Source organism: Neopsephotus bourkii, unplaced genomic scaffold (assembly GCF_033783945.1).
Source record: "Neopsephotus bourkii isolate Nb327-2 ecotype Australia unplaced genomic scaffold, CSIRO-AGI_Nbou_v1 NB_846, whole genome shotgun sequence".
Taxonomy (NCBI): Eukaryota; Metazoa; Chordata; class Aves; order Psittaciformes; family Psittacidae; genus Neopsephotus; species Neopsephotus bourkii.
Genome location: NW_026901342.1, coordinates 441994 through 459957, shown reverse-complemented (window position 1 = coordinate 459957; position 17964 = coordinate 441994). Strand labels below are relative to the sequence as shown.

General features: G+C 41.8%; 1 protein-coding gene across 2 annotated transcripts in view; it reads left to right on the top strand.

Annotated features, from left to right (window-relative positions):
- Positions 1-17964, top strand: part of RAB31 (RAB31, member RAS oncogene family) — a 65265-nt gene that overhangs the window by 27158 nt on the left and 20143 nt on the right. For both annotated transcript variants that reach the window (XM_061356303.1, XM_061356302.1), the window contains exons 3-5: positions 1222-1303; positions 15510-15581; positions 17394-17500. In XM_061356303.1, the coding sequence (XP_061212287.1) occupies positions 1222-1303; positions 15510-15581; positions 17394-17500 (261 nt within the window). The remainder of the gene's footprint in view (positions 1-1221; positions 1304-15509; positions 15582-17393; positions 17501-17964) is intronic.

The window sequence follows — 17964 nt, the reverse complement described above, 5'->3', positions numbered from 1 at the left end:
CCAAGTAGCTGTTGTTGCTAAGTAAATGTCTTCTGCTCAAATAGGAAAAATATTTTTCCCTCTGTTATCATAATTATGAAAAGTAAAAGGATTTTTTTTTTCCATTTGAAAATTAAAGCATGAAGGCTGCCTTGCACGTGGGTGATATTACTTGTCTATACAGATAAGGGTTTTATTTTCTTTCAAATTAATAAAATATTTTAAATATACAATCTACAATATACAATCTACAGTAGCTGCTGCAGCTCTGAAGTTCCTGGTTTTGAAGCTGTAAAGTGTTACTTAATGCTTTGAGGAGAGTGGCAGCTGAAAGCATACACCAGAAAACAACCAATGAAAACGCTGTTGCTTTTTTGGCCTTAATATTTTTATAAGCAGTGCAGTATTGTTAAATTCCAATGATTTTCAGTTGGCTGTAGAGGAGAACTCTCGTATATCATCCTCAGGAAATGTTTTGATCAGTGACACGTTGTTTGATATAATTCAGTGCTTTTGTAATGACAGTGCATTGTATCAAATGCATCTTTATGAGCCAGGAAGAAGGTTACCACAACAGAAATTGTTCATCAGTGTCCACACAGGATGGGGGGTGGGAATCTGATAGAGTTTGGGGGTCTCCTAGGCAGCTTTCAAGTGAAATGCTGTAATATAGAAAAAGCCTATGAATTTGCAGCCTTCTTTCCTAAAAGAACAAAAATCACTGTGAAAGCACAGAGAAATCACTTCTACAAAACCCAGAAGCCACAAGGACTTCATTCATCTGAGGTGAGAGAGGGAAGAACTTTTTTCCATTTGTTCACCATATGCATTCCACAAGGTGACTTTTCTGTTCCCTGGTGATCCAGTATTCTAGGTTTAACTGAAAAACTGCACATTTGTTGCCTGGTATGATGCTGGCTGATGCCTTTTTCTTGGGCCCGTATCACTGAGAAGATGGAGGTAGCTGTTAGCAGAAGTGTGAGCAGCAGGAGCATTTGTGTTCCTGGGCCTGTGTACAAATGCCCCCTGAACCTCAGAGGCTTTTACCTGCGTTTAGGATAGATATGTAGGTATCATATATTTTATCTGAGAAAAGGGAGACTTTCACTTCTGTAGGAATTTTATCAAGGTTTTGGAGTTTCCTCATATGCGGTCTAACCCATCAGAACTTGCTGTGGTCTGTGAGTTGCATATTCAGAGTGCTGGTTGTGTTACAGATTTCTGCTGCTTCCTTCTTTTCAGAGCATCCTTCATGACTAAAACAGTGCCTTGTGGGAATGAGCTTCATAAGTTTCTGATCTGGGACACAGCTGGTCAGGAACGGGTGAGTATTGCATTGCTGTATGTCTTTGTTACCCAAGGTCTCTTTTAATGTGTTGGCATACTTTATCTAAAACTTTCATCTTCAGAAGACTTTGTAAGTATAGACTTGAATCTTGGCAAGGCTCTGCAAAGCAGGTGCTCAGCAGTCACCAAGAAATAGGTTCCAGTTTCACAGGTGGGGAAAATGAAGAGGCAAGATGAATCGTCAGCCAGTTTCCTCAGGACAATTCAGGCAGTGCCCAAGCTACCTCCAGCTCCCCTCTGGTTTCATCAGGTTTACATTTGTCAGCTTTTGTTGGTGTTGGAAAGCACTTGACTTCCAGCACATGGGCTGGTGGGTGGTCTGAGCTTAGGTCGTTGATGAGAAGCTCAACATGACCCAGCAGTGTGTGCTTGCAGCCCAGAAAGCCAACCGTATCCTGGGCTGCATCAAAATTAGCGTGACCAGGAGGTCGAAGGAGGTGATCCTGCTCCTCTACTCTGCTCTCGTGAGACCTCACCTGCAGTGCTGCATCTAGCTCTGGGGACCCCAACACAAGAGGGACAAATACCTGTTGGAGTGAGTACAGAGGAGGCCACAAAGATGATCAGAGGGCTGGAGCACATCTGCTGTGAAGACAGGCTGAGAGAGCTGGGCTTGTTCAGAAGAGAAGGCTCCAGTTAGACCTTATAACAGCCTTCCAGTACCTAAACGGGGTCTACAAGAAATACGGAGAGGGACTTTTTACAAAGACATGTAGCTATAGGACAAGGAGGAATGGGTTTAAACTGGAAGTGAGTAGATTCAGATTAGATACTAGGTAGAAATTTGTTACTGTGAGAGTGGTGAGACACTGGCATGGGTTGCCCAGAGACGCTGTGGCTGCTGCATCCCTGGCAGTGTTCAAGGCCAGGTTGGAAGGGGCTTTTAGCAACCTAGTCTAGTGGAAGATGTCCTTGCCCATGGCAGGGGGGTTGGAACTGGATGATCTTTAAGGACCCTTCCAAACTAAACCATTCTATGCCTCTGTGGTTGTCCTGAGTTGGGACATTGAATATGGGCACAGGTTGTGTCTGCTGTTAGTATTTTGGGAAATTAGAACCAGCAACCTGAATCACTTAGGGTTTTCATCTTGATTTTTCAAGTGTGTGAAGTGAATTGTTCAAATTAAGCACCTTTTCATTTGGCTTTTCAAAAAAAAAAAAAGGCAAAATGGGGCTCATGTGCATTATGTTGACTGTATGTAAGCCTAGTTGGTCGTTTGTTTCTTTTAATAGCCTCAAGCAGTAGTATGCAGTAATATGCTGTAGAACTGTAGAGTTCATTTAAGACATGCCGGCATTTATCCTGAGAAGTTTGAAAGACGTGGAAAACCCTATGCACGTGTTTTAAAATATCTTCAGACTTTCTTGTGAAATTGCAGTGATCTTGTTCATAGAGAAATACAGTTATGCTCATGTTAGGTTGGGGTAAAATGAGGTGGTTATACAGGCTGTAATGTCAGTCCTCATACATCCCACTGTATTCTCCATACCTTGTATGTGAATTGCAGGTGATGAAGATTTTTGCTCTTAAGTGCAGGAAATGCTTGTGCTTTTATTTACAATGTGCAGCATGATGTAAAGTAGCCCTCATGAAATCTACTGGCACTTAGCAGTTCAGTATGTTATTTATTACGGGAAAACAGATCTTGAAAAACATATTTGAAGTATAGCATAATGCCTTTCCTTAAATCTTGTTTTTTCCATTTCTGCGTGGTCTGGAGCTGATAACTAAACAATTATTGCAGGAGGTAGCAAAGGTTGAGGTTCTTTCCCATGATTTGAGTTTCCTTGCTTACTCTCTCCCCTCTGCTGCCCTCCTCTGCATTCTTTTCATTTTCCCTTTTAGCTCTTCAGCACACAAAACTCAGTTCTTGACATTTAGATAGAAGTATTAATCTGTTTTCTCACATAGTCTTAAGGCTTTCAAAGCTTTTCTTTAAAGTAGGTGAATATTAATAAAGTCATATTTACTGAACTAACCACTGCCTCATTTGAGCCAGGAAATCTGTGACTGAGCTCTGACTCTAGGGCACAGAGTCCATCCTTCCTATCTAGTCCCTTATGTTTCCTCTGCATTTTTTAAGCTCATAATTTTTCAAACATCTGCCTTTTTTTTATTTCCTTTTTCTGTGCTCAACAGTGATGAGCAGTGACCACCACAAACCTGGTTAAATTGCTCAGAATATATTACAAATAAGTTTTATCTTACAGGTTTTGATGTCTAGTTGTAAATTGTAACCTCTTCAAGCCAGGGACCACCTTTTTCTTCTCTGTACGATGTATTCCCAATCCTTCACTAGGACTTTATGAAACTGGAGTGATAGAGTAAACAAAGTCAGTGGATGTTGAGTGCCAGCTACTGAGACAAGTTTCCCAGGGTGAGGTCCCTACTGTTCCAGGTCATTCTCTGTATTAGAGCCATCCCCATTTTACAGCTAAACATATGATGCTTCTCAGTACCTTACTCACTTTAATTTGTATCTGGGATTTTGGTTACTTTGTCTTGTGTTGCTCCTTCTCATCTGCTGTTCAGGAACAAATTTCTCCCACTGTTAATCTCTTTCTCGTAATCTTCCTTACAACAGTGATGAACCAAAGCTTCCAGCCTCGCCCAACCCCTGGGCCAATTGCTGGTTTTCATAATGTACTAATACATGTATTCCGAGTGGTTTTTCTGCTCTGAGGCTTGTTGTTCTTCCCTTGTTCTTTGCAATTTTTCTGTGAGGCTTCATGTTCCACTGCTGTAGTCTGGAAGTTTTGTCAATGCTGATAGCTGTGTTTAGAACTTCCTGCTTTTTCAACATTGCCTGCCTTTGGCTATGTTCTCCTAAATGCAAGGCCAAGCATAGGGCTTGCATGTGCTTATTCTGGGGTCAGGGTGCCCTGTGCTTCCCCAGCTGTTGCTGTGTCTACATGCTGATGTGGAGCCTTCACAGCAGAGGAGCCCTGGTTGCGATTTAACTGAAGCCTTATTATGCCAATAATCTCAAACCTTAAGCATGGTAGAGGAGGCAGGTGGAAATAACAGCAGCAGGTCTGTGCTCCTCGTTCCTGAGTTTCACCTTTCTCATGAGTTTTCTTCTCCTTTTTCATGAGTTTCTCTGCACAACAAACTGGGAAAATGCCAGCTTGGAGACTGTGGAGAAACCACTCATCAGTACCTTAGTCACAAGCGCTTATTTCAGCAATGCTCTATGAGAACCAGTGTGCCTGCTGGCCGCCTCCAGTCAGCTGGGAGAAACTGGAAATCCGTGCGGCTGCTTCTGAAAAGGAGTTGTATCCTGGGTGCTCAGAGAAGCCAGCTGGAAGCACTCAGCACCCCCTTGAGGCATTGAATCAACTTTCAGATAGCCACTTGTCATGTTACAAGCCTTTGGAAACGCTGGTCATTGTTGGGTTTAAAAGCTTTTAGGAATAACTGAGTTAGTTGAAGCAGCTTAATATACAGGCCAGCCAGCCAGAGATTGGTCATGGAGAACAAATAACTTCTGGTTCATATGGATAATAGGTACAGTATTTTATTTCTTCTGTGTCAGGAAACTTGGAATTGCAGGCAAGAGTAGTGAAGGAGCCAGAAGTGCAATTTTGTGGGGAAATAATGAGAAATGTCACTTCTGCAGAATGAAAACAGCGCAGAAAAAATGGAGATCAAAAGCATTTCCATGATAGCCTTGGTGGGAGCAAAAGCTTGGCATGTGTCCTGGAGGAGATCCTGGAGAGGGTACATGGCTCTCTGGCAGCTCTTTGCTGCGGAAAATTCACATTTTACTTAATTACAAAAGGAGGGAGCTTCTTAATCCTTTTATCTTATTCCTTTTTTTCCCTTTTTTGGATCGAGAGAATCTCAAACTGGCAGCACACTTAGCAAAATCCCTTACTTTTCTGTGCCTAAGTACTACTCTCTGCAGACCCAGTTGCTTTATGCCATTGTGCTGTTAGACAAGCCTGCTTTATTCTGTTCCTCAGAATCACTTTCCCTCCACCCCACCATCTTCCAAATGTCTCTTTTTCCCTATCTTCACTTCCCCCCTGCCCCCCCCCCCAGCTTCAAATTGTTGCTGTGGACTTCAGGACTTCAGTGCACAACAATTATGTTGTTGTTAGCAAAGATTCCCTCCCCTAAGAAGAGACTCTTCACAAGTTAGTTAATGATGTTTTTATTAGCATATATGGTGCCCTAAGTAGTTTCTAATTACAATGCTTTGTGTGAATACCTTGGGTTGCTGCCAGCTTTCCTTTTTGCCAGCTGAGGAATATTGTAGCAAATAGTCAGGGAGCCTGAGGGCTGTGTTTCTAGGGCAGGAAAATTTATCTCTGTCCTTTTAAAATGTAGTGTGCTGAACTGTGGGATTTTTAATTTTGTTTAATAGAAGGAGCCTCAATTACTAGAGCCCAATTTAAATTTGATAGGAATTACCCTGAGCCGTGTGCTTATGTTATTAACTTCTCCATTTCAAGTCAAAGGCTGACTGATGGAAGATCTACAGCGCTTTATAGCCCCCTCTTGTCTGAGTGCCAGTAGCTGTCCTGGTGATTCTAAGACACAAGTTAGGGTGTGAAAACTGCTCCTTGAGAGGAGTACTTGTCCTTGCTGCAGTCTTGACTGGGACGTATTTGCTAAACTGAGCAACCTAATCACTGAGCTTATGGATGTCTCCTGAAACCAGACTATCCTGAGAGGAGTTAACACCACCTGTCAATGACTTGAATTAACTTCTGCTGGATTTTGCTCTACAGTTTTATATAGGTGATGCTGATGATAGCCCAGAACTCAGTCAGCATGGAAGTGGCTCCTTCTATATGGTGCAAGCACCTCCCTGCAGTGAGCTACTGCTCTCTTGCGTGCTGTAGAGGTCAGCAGGTGACTTGGTAGTATGTGTGCTTGTGAGAGCACCAGTGGCATTAGAGCTAGGAAGTGAATATGTTATTTTTGCTATTTTTAGAGTGAGCATAAAGCACGGTAAATTAAGAGATGCGTGTGGATGTGTTGTTTCTTAAGCACCAACAAACTTGCATCATGTATGGCAAAGTGTTGGAACTTTTCCCTTCTTCACTTTTAGAATTTTACATGTTTGAGAAAAACGCTCATTATTCTTAAATTTAGCTAGCAAAAAATACATGTAGGTCAGAAGCAGACAGATTTTTCCTGATTTATTCAGCTTGCAAATCCTGAGAACTGGAATGTCAGCCTTCAATCATGCAGGGAAAACTACTCAAGGTTACAAAGTGCTAATGGTATCTGATAGTGGCTTTCACGCATAGCATTTTTCCATTCACTCATTGCCAGCTGAGAATGTCAGGAATTTTGTATCTCTCCCTCCCTGTGCTGCTTCTTGTGGGAGCAGCTTATGCGTTGGGATAATCTGTTCGATGAGTCTGGTTTTTGCCTTTGCTTCTCTCCACACCCTGACTTTCTGTTTGTTGGTAGCTGCTGCCTCCAAGGTGACAGGAATGGGACATGTAAATGCTCAGACTTGGGCAAGTAGAGGCTCCCAGGCTGAAGAATGGGTACTGTTCATGGTACATGGACTTCTTTAATGAGCCATGCAAGTCGGTTGCAGTTGTGGTAGCCTCTGGCTCTTTCCCTGTGGGGATCCATGGAAACAGTTAAGGCAGCTTTCCTAAACAGGCTGGTAGTTGCGTGTTTCTGACACTGGTCTACCGTGCTCTTCACCATGAGAACCTCAGTGGTTTGGGTTGTACTAATGGGGGCCAAAGCATGAGGAGGACTGTGCTTCAGGTGGGTTTGAGGATAGAACTGAAGGGGTTTGTGGGGGCCATGTGGCAGGAGAAACAGGCCATCCAAACTCACCTGCAGAGGGGCTGGGGAGGGACTGCTGAGCAAGGGGACCAAGCTGCATCGAAGTCCTAGTCTAGAAAGGCGAGTATGTGTAGTAGGAAGGGAAGGAAGTTGCAGACCTGTGTCAGTGCCCACACAGGTAAGCTTCTAAACAGAAGCTGTGGCTGTCCTTACCATTAATGGCACCCAGACAAAGAAAGGGTAAGGATCTCTGACCTTGAGCCAAGCGGTCTTGGCCACTCATATGCAGTGTATGTAGTCAGAGAGCAGCTTCTCAAGAATGGGAATGACTAGCTGAATGATTACAGCTGTCAGGAAGCAAATCTTGTGCTGCTGTGCACCTGCAGGTGCTTGAAAAGGCACTATGTGGAAAAATCTTAGCCAAATTCAGTTCTTGTCGCAAGAAGGTGCATAACACTTGCTGAGCGCTGGTCTGATTCTGCTTATGTGGTGCATCCTTATCCTTTCCAGACATGTTTGTAGGCAGAGTTCTAATGCTGTTGCAGTAAGAACATGTGATGTTCTTTACAGTCTAGGACTGTAAAAGCAACCCAGTAGAGGAGTTGGGGGGTGGTTGTCATTGGTTTTGGGTTTGTTGTCTTTTTTCCTCTTGGCTGTGGAGTCTGGAAGTGACATCCTGCTGTGGCAGTAAGCCAGCACTGGGGTGTACCACAAAGATGGTGCAAAGAACTGCTGACACAGATTAGTGTTTCCTGGTGTGCCTGTCAGATTGAATGAATCCAGACTGTCTTTGTCAGCCTCTGTGTAAATAAGCAGGAGTGGTAGATTTCATTTCTCTGTTTATTTGGCCTCTCTCTTGCTTTCTAAAGTAGCATTAAATGAGACATGGTTAAGAGACTTCACTAATACAGCTCAGGTGTGATTTAAATTATGTTCCCTTGAATTAATTTTTCTCTTCTAAGTACTGTGATATGGCTACCATGTGGGTTTTTCTTCTTCATTCTGTACTGCTAGTACAGAGGAAACATGAAAAGCATTACATATCCGACCAAATATACCGTCCTCCATGATGAGATACATGCACAGGAAACAGAAATCAAATTTTACAGAGCTTTCAGATAGGTGGTAAATTCCTTAGTGGCTGGTTGCTTCCATCTTTCTGCCCTTTATAAGGGCAAAGCTTCCGTGAGATGGCCAGATGAGGGGTTGCAGAATCCCAAAATACTCCTGGAATCAATGAGAGCAGCTCTGGTTATGCTGAATGTGCATTTGCAACACCCAAGACTGAATTTGTCCTCTGTGCTGAGGGCTGTATAGCTGTAAAGGTTGGGCAGCTTCTGGTTGGAGCCTGGGAGAAAAGGGGACCTGCTCTCGGAGGAAATTTGATAATGTGCATGTGGGCTCAACTTCTTCCTTGGTGGCAGAGATGATGAACCACAAGAGCAAAGTGGATGCGTTGGTAGTGCAGCACAAGTACGAAGGTGCTCTGAACCCAGTTAGCATTGCACCAGAACTCACGTGACTGTGTAGCACGCTGAGTGGTGTGCTCTAAGGAAGAGATTCTTAAAAGTCTCCATGAAGCTATATAAGTCATTGATTTTTAGGTTTTGGGGGCATGTCTTTGGTGAAAAAAAAAAAAAAAAAAAAAAAAAAAAAAAAATATTTATATTTATATTTTGAATAGTCCTTTTGGCCTGGCCGTAGCTGCTGTATTCGAAAACATACCCCTATGACTTAAGTATTGCATTGCATGGTTTGGTGATCTCAACCTCACAAGTTGGTATTAACTCCTACAAAAGCAGAACAGGCCTAATGAGTGATGAAGTGGGTCAGTATTTGCAAATAGGCAGATGTTTTGTGGATACTGAATGAGAGGCACAGGACTTCTAAGTTTCAACAGTAGGTGAGCTGCTAGTGTCAGCTTACTCATTATATGAAGGGGTCTTCCCTAGAAGGACATGGTGGGAAATGGTGTGGATGAAATTCAGTTGTATAAGCAGCAAGTACTTGTATCTTTTGACTCCCAACAAAAATGTATGCTGTAAAGTTGTAAGTGGGTTTTGGGGGAAACAGAGGAGGAAAGCCACCTGTATTAATGTATTTAATGTATTAATTAATACAGTGTATTTAATGGTTAAAGTATGATCATGTGTTCATGATGCAGCCACGAGAAAATGTATTACATGTAAGGGGAAATGCAGTTAATGCTGCTTTATGTTTGGAGTGCTGCAGACAAATGTGATCACCAGCAGTCAGGAAGGATGAACTGAAGCTGAATCAGGTGCAGAGAAATGTGATTAGGCTCTTTCTTCTCCATCTTCAGATTGGAAGAGCCTGGTTTATCAGAATGGAAAAGTTAATACTGCAAAACTGCTCGATATTCATATTTCAGCTAAAGGCAAGCATTGATGCATGAATTTTAGTAAGTCAAAGGGCAAGTAAATTACAAGAAATTTATTAATTAGGAATTCAGAATTTTATTAATCATCAAAGCCATATGATCCCTGTAGGAATATAGGGAAAAAAACCCTAACTATTTTAGTCTGGATCTTGGTTAGCTTTTGAAATGTGTTAGGAGTGTGTTTTTTTGTGATAGTGGGAGCTGAGACATGGCTGGTTTGGGTCTGTGTTGCTCTGTTAGACCAAGGTGGTGTGAGCTGCTGCTGGCTGCAGGTAGGAGTTGCAACTGCCAGAGCACTGCTCTTGGCTGTGGGTTATGGAGGGGCTGACTCCCCGGCAAGTTGGGGTTGTGACTTGGGAGTCCATGTGGCAGAGCCAGAGGTGGCTGCCCGAGCATTTTAGGTGGCCCTTCTTGAGAAGCAGAGCTGTTCTCATGGTAAATCTCAAACTGCTCCTCTTTCTCCTAATTTTCTTTGGAATTACTGGATACAGAAATACTAAGCTATAAAATCAAGGTTATAGACATTGTCATTTATACTACAGAGGTAGTCCCATGAGATTTAATTTTGTGAGCTGATTTTTTTGAGTGTCAGTTGTTTTGGACATGTGTCCTACATTTGGTCCTTGGGAGGTGAAAAACGTGCACATTAGTATTTTGTATCCTTTTAATTAATTTTGTGTGGTTCTGTTTTTCCAGGTAATTAGGCCAGATAAAGGTTCAAGAGGACTTTGCTTTTGGGCACTGATTTAGAAGAAAAAAAAATAATCGTAAGATTTTTATTAGTATGCTTGTGATATTTGAAAATCAATGCCCATAAACCACAGAGTCCACTTATTTATTATGAATCTTGCTCAGAGTTACAGTTTTTCAAACCCTGTTGATTCATTCTGTGCTGCAAAGTTTTTTCCTGTTTTCTTGCGGACAGCAGTGATTTCTTATGACTGGAACATGGTGTATCATCATGTTTGTTTATGAGAATGTACAAAAGAATGACAGAGTGGTTTTAATTTTGGTTTTATTTGATATTCTTTACTTTTGTAACTGATAACAGTTACTGGTGTACTTTCAGTTGTTACTAAACAATTTAAAAGTACTTCTCAGACTATAAGAAATTGCATTAAGATGCATTGTAATCCCATTTTGGGCACTTTGACTAAAGTAAGATACGAAATCTTGAGTGTCAGGTTTATCCAAATGGGAATATGAATTTACATGCCAGATGAATTCTATCCCTCGATATTAAAAACACACTCAGATCGTGAATCTGCATGCCCAAATGTGGGCAAAATGTTTGTCCTCTTTAAAGGCCTCATAGCTAAAATATTACTCAAGAATCATGAAAGAGGAAATAACTATCCTGTCAGCTGAGCAAGTAGATTTTCAGTAGAGTAGATGAGGGAGATCATACTTACATTAGCAACAACTACTGAGCCTGAGCGCCTTTCAAAGGCAGTTGCCTTTCTGAGCCTAGCTTGCTGTGGTCTTGCCCTCCCTCTTTCCAGTCTTATGAAGAATTAGGATATTTAAGTAGATTATTTTGTCTTAAATGCATTCCTCCCACATGCTGCGCCTCTGGTTGATGCTTTTTATGTTTCTTGAAATAAGCAGCAGGTCAAACATAGCTTGACACAGTTTGGAGTTTCTGTTGTTGAAGTGCAACACACTGTTGTCATTAAGCCTAATTAATCTCCAGAAATGTTTCAAAATACGTTTTCTTTGTTTCTGCATATTACCTGCACTGATTTTAAATTACCATTGCTTTCATTATGGGAAAAACAGTAAAATTGCCAGTGACAGTAGACTGTACCAGCAGAGATGTGCACAAAGAAGTTCTGCAAGCGCAGAGCTATTTGAGTGTGGTCTAAACTTCGTGAATCTGCTTTCTAGTAGTCCTGTCTTCCCTCCTTTTTCTCAGCCATGCTTTCCCACCCTTTCCTTTTGGTTGAGCCTGGAGCTTATCTGATGAACAACAAGCTGGTTTGGGAATCCAGCTAAAAATTAATCCTACCCAAAAAATGGTTGTTTGCATTCAATTCTACTTGTCCATGATCCAGTGAAAGAGGTCTGCTTTTGTGTTGTTTTGTTATTGTTATTACCACGACTATTTTCTGGCCCTAACACTGGCAATAATCTTCAGTGAAACAGCTATTATGGAAAGTGTTCTTGTCACCTGGTCAGAAGAAAAAGGATTGAAATTCCCAAGATGTTGTACAGGTTCTCAGTGTGCTTTCTGGGCCATTACTGAAGGAATTTGAAGTATGTGAGTTTAACTGCATGGCTCCTGGGAAGTGTGATTACTGTTATCTTAGAGCTCTTTGTAAATTTATGAATACTGTGTAATCCAGATTAAAACCAAATCTCCATGTGTGTAGACTATGTTGGTTTTATCCCAAGAGTTTACAGACTGGGAGGAGTCCGGCAGGGGGATTGGACTAGATGATCTTTTGAGGTCCCTTCCAATTTCTAACATACTGTGTGATGAGTGTGCATACACCATGAAAGGTTAGATCTATCCTCTACAATTAAGGTCCCTAATTTTCAGGCTACTGTTAATGCAACACATGTGTTGATGAGCAGGTCTTGGAAATTCTTGAAGTTTGTAGGAGGTAACTTCTTGTCACAGGTACTCACTAGGAGAGATGCCCTCCTAGTGTTACTTTTGTGAATAGAGGAAGAGTTGTTTGGGATGTGAAGCACAGGAGCAGGCAATTCTACTGTGTTGCAAGTCAAGTAAGCAGGACAGAAGACCAGCTTGGATGAATAGGGAACTCCTCTTGGAGCTCACAAAGTAAAAGGAACTGTATGCTCTCTGGAAGCAACGTCAAGCTTCTCAAGAAGAGTCCAGAGCTGTAGTTTGTTTATGCAGGGAGAAGACACGAAAGGCCAAGGCTCAACGAGAGTTGAAATGGGACAGTGTTGTTTCAGATAACAAGAAGGGATTTTAAAAGCATATTAATAGCAAGAGGAGGTCTGAAGAAAACATTCTTGTTGAACGTGGTCATCTGAGTAACAGGGATGAAGAAAAAGCGAAGGTGTTCATTGTGGTTTTTGCCTCAGCCTTGAATAACACTGATAGATGTTAGGCTGTCCAGTCCCCTGCACTGAAGGACTACAAGTGCAGGAACAGTGACTTTTCATTTGTAGACATTGGAATTGTTAGGAGCCAGCTGTATCAGCTGAATGTTCACAAGTCAATGGCACCTAGTGGGATTCATCCCAGAGTTCCGAAGGAGCTAGCGGGTGTTACAGCAGGACCCATCTTCCATCATCTACCAAAGGACGTGGGATTCTGGGGAGGGCCCTGCTGACTAGAAGCTAGCCAGTGTTATTCCAATCTACAAAAAGGACATGGGGGAGGAGGGCTCACACAGGGACAGTCTTGTTTAACTAATTCCATCTCCTTCTGTGATAAGGTCACCTGGCTAATGGATGAATGGAAGGCGATGAATTTCTGTAATTTAGAAAGAAATCTGTAGATTTTCTGTATTTTAGTAAGGCTTTTGATACTGCCCCTCACATCATCAAGTTGTCCAACTGTGGGATGAGTGGGTTTATGGAACACTGGGTGAGTCAGAGTTCAAAGGGTTATAGTGAATAGGGCTACATCTGGGTGGTGACTAGTCACCAGTGGTGTTCCTCAGGGTTCAATTGTAGGGCCAGTCGTGTTCAAGATGTTATCAATGGTCTGGATGGAGGAGTTGAACCCACCATTAGTAAGTTTGTACACAGTACCAAACTAGGAGGTGCTATTGACTCTCTTGGGCAACAAGATGCCTTGCAGAGGGATCTGGATAGGTGGGAGAATTGGGCAATGGTTAATGGGATGAAATTTGGCAAGTTGAAATGCTGAACTCTGCACCTAGGATGGAGTAATGCCAGGCACTAATATAAGTTGAGAGAGGAGCAACTGGAGAGCAGCCCTGCAGAAAGGAATCTGGGGGTGCTGGTCAGCAGTAGACTCAGTAGGAGTCAGCAGTGTGCCTTGGCAGCCAAGAGGGCAAACTGCATCCTGGGGTGCATCAAACACAGCAGAACCAGCTGGTCAAAAGGCATGATTGTAGTCTCAGTCCTAGTGCTGTGTACAGTGCTGGCCCCCACAATTTAAGGAGGATGTGAAGGTCCTTGACTGTGTCCAGAGGAGGACAACAAAGCTCCTGAAAGAGCTGGAATGTCCTTTGAGGAGCTGAGGACTTCGGGCTTGTCTAGTCTGAAGAAAAGGAGGCTGAGGGGCCACCTCATTGCTCTCTACAGCTTCCCAAGAAGTGGAGAGGGAAATGCTGCTCTCTTCTGCCTCAGATCCAGTGACAGGACACCTGGGAATGGTTCAAAGCTGCATCCCATCAGGGAAGGTTCAGACTGGACATTTGGAAGCATTTCTTTGCCAAAATGGTGGTCAAACAGTGGGACAGGCTTCCTGGAGAGGTGGTCTATGCTCCAAGCTGTCAGCGTTTAAGACAAATGTGGACAATGCCCTTAATAACATGCTTTTTGATCAGCTCTGGTTTGGTCAGACATTTGGACTAGATGATCACTGTAAGTCCCTTCCAGCTGAAATAGCCTATTCTGTTGTAACACACTGGAAATGAATGTCATGATCTAGAAGCCCAAAAAATCTGGAAAACATTTGTTGCATTAAACATGCAAGTAATACAAGCCACACACTGAAAGCCTGGAGGACATGTGTCTGACTAGCTCCCCCAGGATCTTGGCTGATCCCTTTTGTTAAGATCACGCTTCTTGACTGATTCCTCTCTCTTTTCTCATCCTCCTTCCTGCTGTTTCCTCCTATTAATGAGCTCTACCACCTGCCTCGCTCCCCAAAACACTTCAGCACTTGACCATCTGTCACTGCTGTTGTGCATCCTTGCTGTTATGAGAGAAAGTATCAACCTTGAACCGAGTGTGTGATCTGTGATGAACAGCTTACACACTGGCAAGTGAACCAATACTACAATTAACTCACTTTATACGTTGCACATGAAACAGCAAGAAACGTGCAGGCTGCTAGGTCTAAATGCTCAGTCTGTAATCACAGTTCTGAGAAAAGGATGTCTCCAGTAAATCTGCAGAGGTTTGCAACTTAACATGTGGATCTGTGCATGTTCAGTGGGCAGTGAATGCCCTGCTTTAGTCATGCATTTGATTTAGGAGTTGACCTCTGCTATTAGTTACAGCTTTATATGAAGCTTTTGCAGTTCACTTTGCAAATAAAGATTTGTGAAATGGCTGCGAGAGTACAGTGAGAGTAAATGTCTTTTCCAAGAAAGATTATTTTTGGTTTGCTTAAGACAAAGTTCAGTTGAATCAGCAGAAAGCCTTTTTGACTTCCTTTCTCTGTGTAATTATAAGCTGAAATTCTAAATCAGCTGCTTAGTCATGGTAAATTACAAAAATTATGCTGTCATTGGCAAGCTGTTGTTATAATAAACATATTTATTGCTTGTGGTTTTTTTCTTAGAGGATGTTTCCCTTGAAACAAGAAGCTGAAGAGTAACTGCACTGCAGGAACCCATGTTTTTCTAACTAGCTGTCATAGACAAGTAAACATGACAGGTGGTCAGAGTTTTTTGACAAGTTAATTTTATCCAAGTCATTTGCAGTGTTTTATAAAACTTGAGCCCCAGATGAATCCAGTCTGTTACCAACTACAAAGCAAAATGTTGGGGTTTGTCAGGTGAAGGGGTCTAAATGCTGTCAAGTTGGCCCTCCAAGTGTAGGTGATCTGTGTATCAGAATTTGTCTTCAGAATCCATGCCCTTTAGTGGAAAAGATGCATTGAACTACTAAGTGCTGATTACATAAATCCATCAGGATAAAGAACAGCAGGATTTAAGGGATCTCTGCTTCTTTGACATTTGAGAAGAATTAGAGATGGGTAGCCACTCAAAAGGTCTCTTCTCTATGGGATGAAAGAAAGTCAGTGGTCCTGCCATGGCAGGTCTTTGTGACCTGACACGGAGTGTGATAACTGTGATTTATTAATGATGTTTTTTTTGGGGCGGGGGTGTTGTGTTTTAACAGTTTCATTCCTTGGCTCCAATGTACTACCGAGGTTCAGCAGCAGCCGTGATAGTTTATGATATCACCAAACAGGTAAGACCACCTGTATGCTTTTTGCTTGTGTCAACTCTTCTGCTTGGACCAGTGCTGGATTTAAAACCCACAACTGCAGAAGCATTTATAAGTTAATCCCTGTTGTGGGGCTTTGATAGTTTGTGTAGACTTGGATGGAGGTGTCCACTGCCTTAAAAAATTAAACACAAAGTTCTGCTTCTGTGTTGTTTAAACTTCATCTAGACAAAAGGTCAGAGACTGCATTCCTTTGGATTTCCTCTGGCTGAGTAGACAGGGTAATACCCTGCAATACCCCTTTCACCACCACCACCTCTGTTCTCTGTATGGAACTGAACTTTTACTATGAAAAGCAGCTGGTTGCTTTATCAATGGAACACAAGTTCAGTTGTTTGCATGTTACTGATTTTAAAACTAATTATTTTTAACTAAGCATATCATCTCCTGTTTGCACTGTGGGACTCATATCTTAACTTTGAAGCCAGTAATGAAATATAAAGTCTCTGGCCTTTGTTTCAACATTATTAATTTGGAATGAAAATTATATTTTCTGATCCTAAAAGGCTCTGGCTCAGTTTTCAGATAGAGTAGTCAAGGAGGTTCTAGCTGAAGGCCTCTTCCACTGCTTTTAAAAGAAACCCCTGCTGATAAAGCTGAATTAGAGGTGGTATTAATGGGTGGATGGTCATGACACTTCACCAGCATTTTACTCCTTCCCTGCCAATTGAATTATTTACTACTAGGCTGAGAGGGCTGGGTTGATTCTCCAGTGGGTTAGTGTAATGATCTGTGGCTAATGATGGTGGCCACTGTTGCACAGCAGTACTGTTCTCCTTTTCTAATTTCCCAAGAAAAGATGAGGAAGAGTGAATCATGCTGGATTGATGCTTATTCTTAATTCATGTATCTCACAGTTGATCTTGTAATGCATTATAGGAATAGAGTTTTGTTTTGCCAGCCTTTCTCCAAGCTTATGTGGAACAGCTCAAGAGGGGAAAACAGGAGAGGAAGGTCAATGTGTTTTTCACTTTCTGGTGCTTAATATTCAGTGTTGATTGTTAAAACAATGGATTTCATTTTTCTCCAAATGACTGATAGTGTTCTCCCTTCAGTGATACTGATACAGCCGTTGCTGATTTAGGCGTAACTCTTAGGTGCATTTCTGAAGGGGAAGAATGGTTTATTATATATCTGAGAACCCACTTTGAGTTTCAGTAATAATTTCAACCTAGGAGCAGCAGTGATTTTAATGCTATTAGTTCATCAGTGTAAGGAAATAGAAAATTTACTATTAAAAGGTAACATCAAAAAGTGTCTGGATTTTGTACTTGGAGGGAAGAAGCCAAGTGAATATTCACCTGTCCCTTTGGTTTCATAATGAGTAAATTGGGGGTTACCAGGTCACAGATTCAGAGAAGAGGGGAGAGGAGTGTCACTGTGAAAGCTTTCCTGGGTGTTACTGAAAATATGACAGTGGTTGGGATGTTAACTCACTGGGCAGATCTTAGATAAATGAAGCTCACATTAAAAGTGAAGGAAATGGCTACTAGCCTAAAAAAGAAAGTTTAAGAAAGACATTCAGTGCTTTGGGGGAGAGGGGAAGGGAGGTGGGCAAAGGGGCCAAGTGTCCAAGTTCAAGATTAGTTTGAGGAAGTCTTATAACCTAAAGTTTAAAAAGCAGATTACATAGATACAGTGATCTTCTGGTCTTGTGATCTATAAAGTTATTATTGCATTAATACTGTCAAAGCTGTGTTCCTCTAACTTCACAAAATAAGCAAATACGTCAATGGAGCCTTGGCTTTTAGCTTATTTGTTATTTCTCTGACTTAGGATTCGTTTCATACTTTGAAGAAATGGGTGAAAGAACTGAAAGAACATGGTCCTGAAAACATTGTAATGGCCATTGCTGGAAACAAATGTGATCTTTCTGATATCAGGTAATACATTATTTTTGTTGTTGCTTTAATTGCAGTAACTATATTGTTTCCTTCCTTCAGGTAACCGATTTGTACCGTTGTTACGATAGTATGTAATTTTGGTCAGCTCTGTTGAGTCTTCCCTAACGAACTTGCCAGCAGCAGCACAATTTGAATTACATACTTATTTTTATCCCTCTTTTACTGCCCTTCCTGTGTATTTGTGCAATGTACACCCTTTGGCTGCTGAACCATTTGGAATGGAGAAGTATTCTGTTTTTCTTTATTATGTTCCATTCATATGAAAAGGTGAAGAATGTATGAAGCAATGAGCAAAACCAGCGGTGTAGAGCTAAAAGGCTGGGCTTGAGGTAGAATAATGTTATTCACAGAGAAGCTCCGAGAACTTGTGCTTTGCCACAACTGAAACTGTCCCATAATACTGGGTGTAGAAAGTGCATTTTTGTTTCTTAGCAGCATAACTT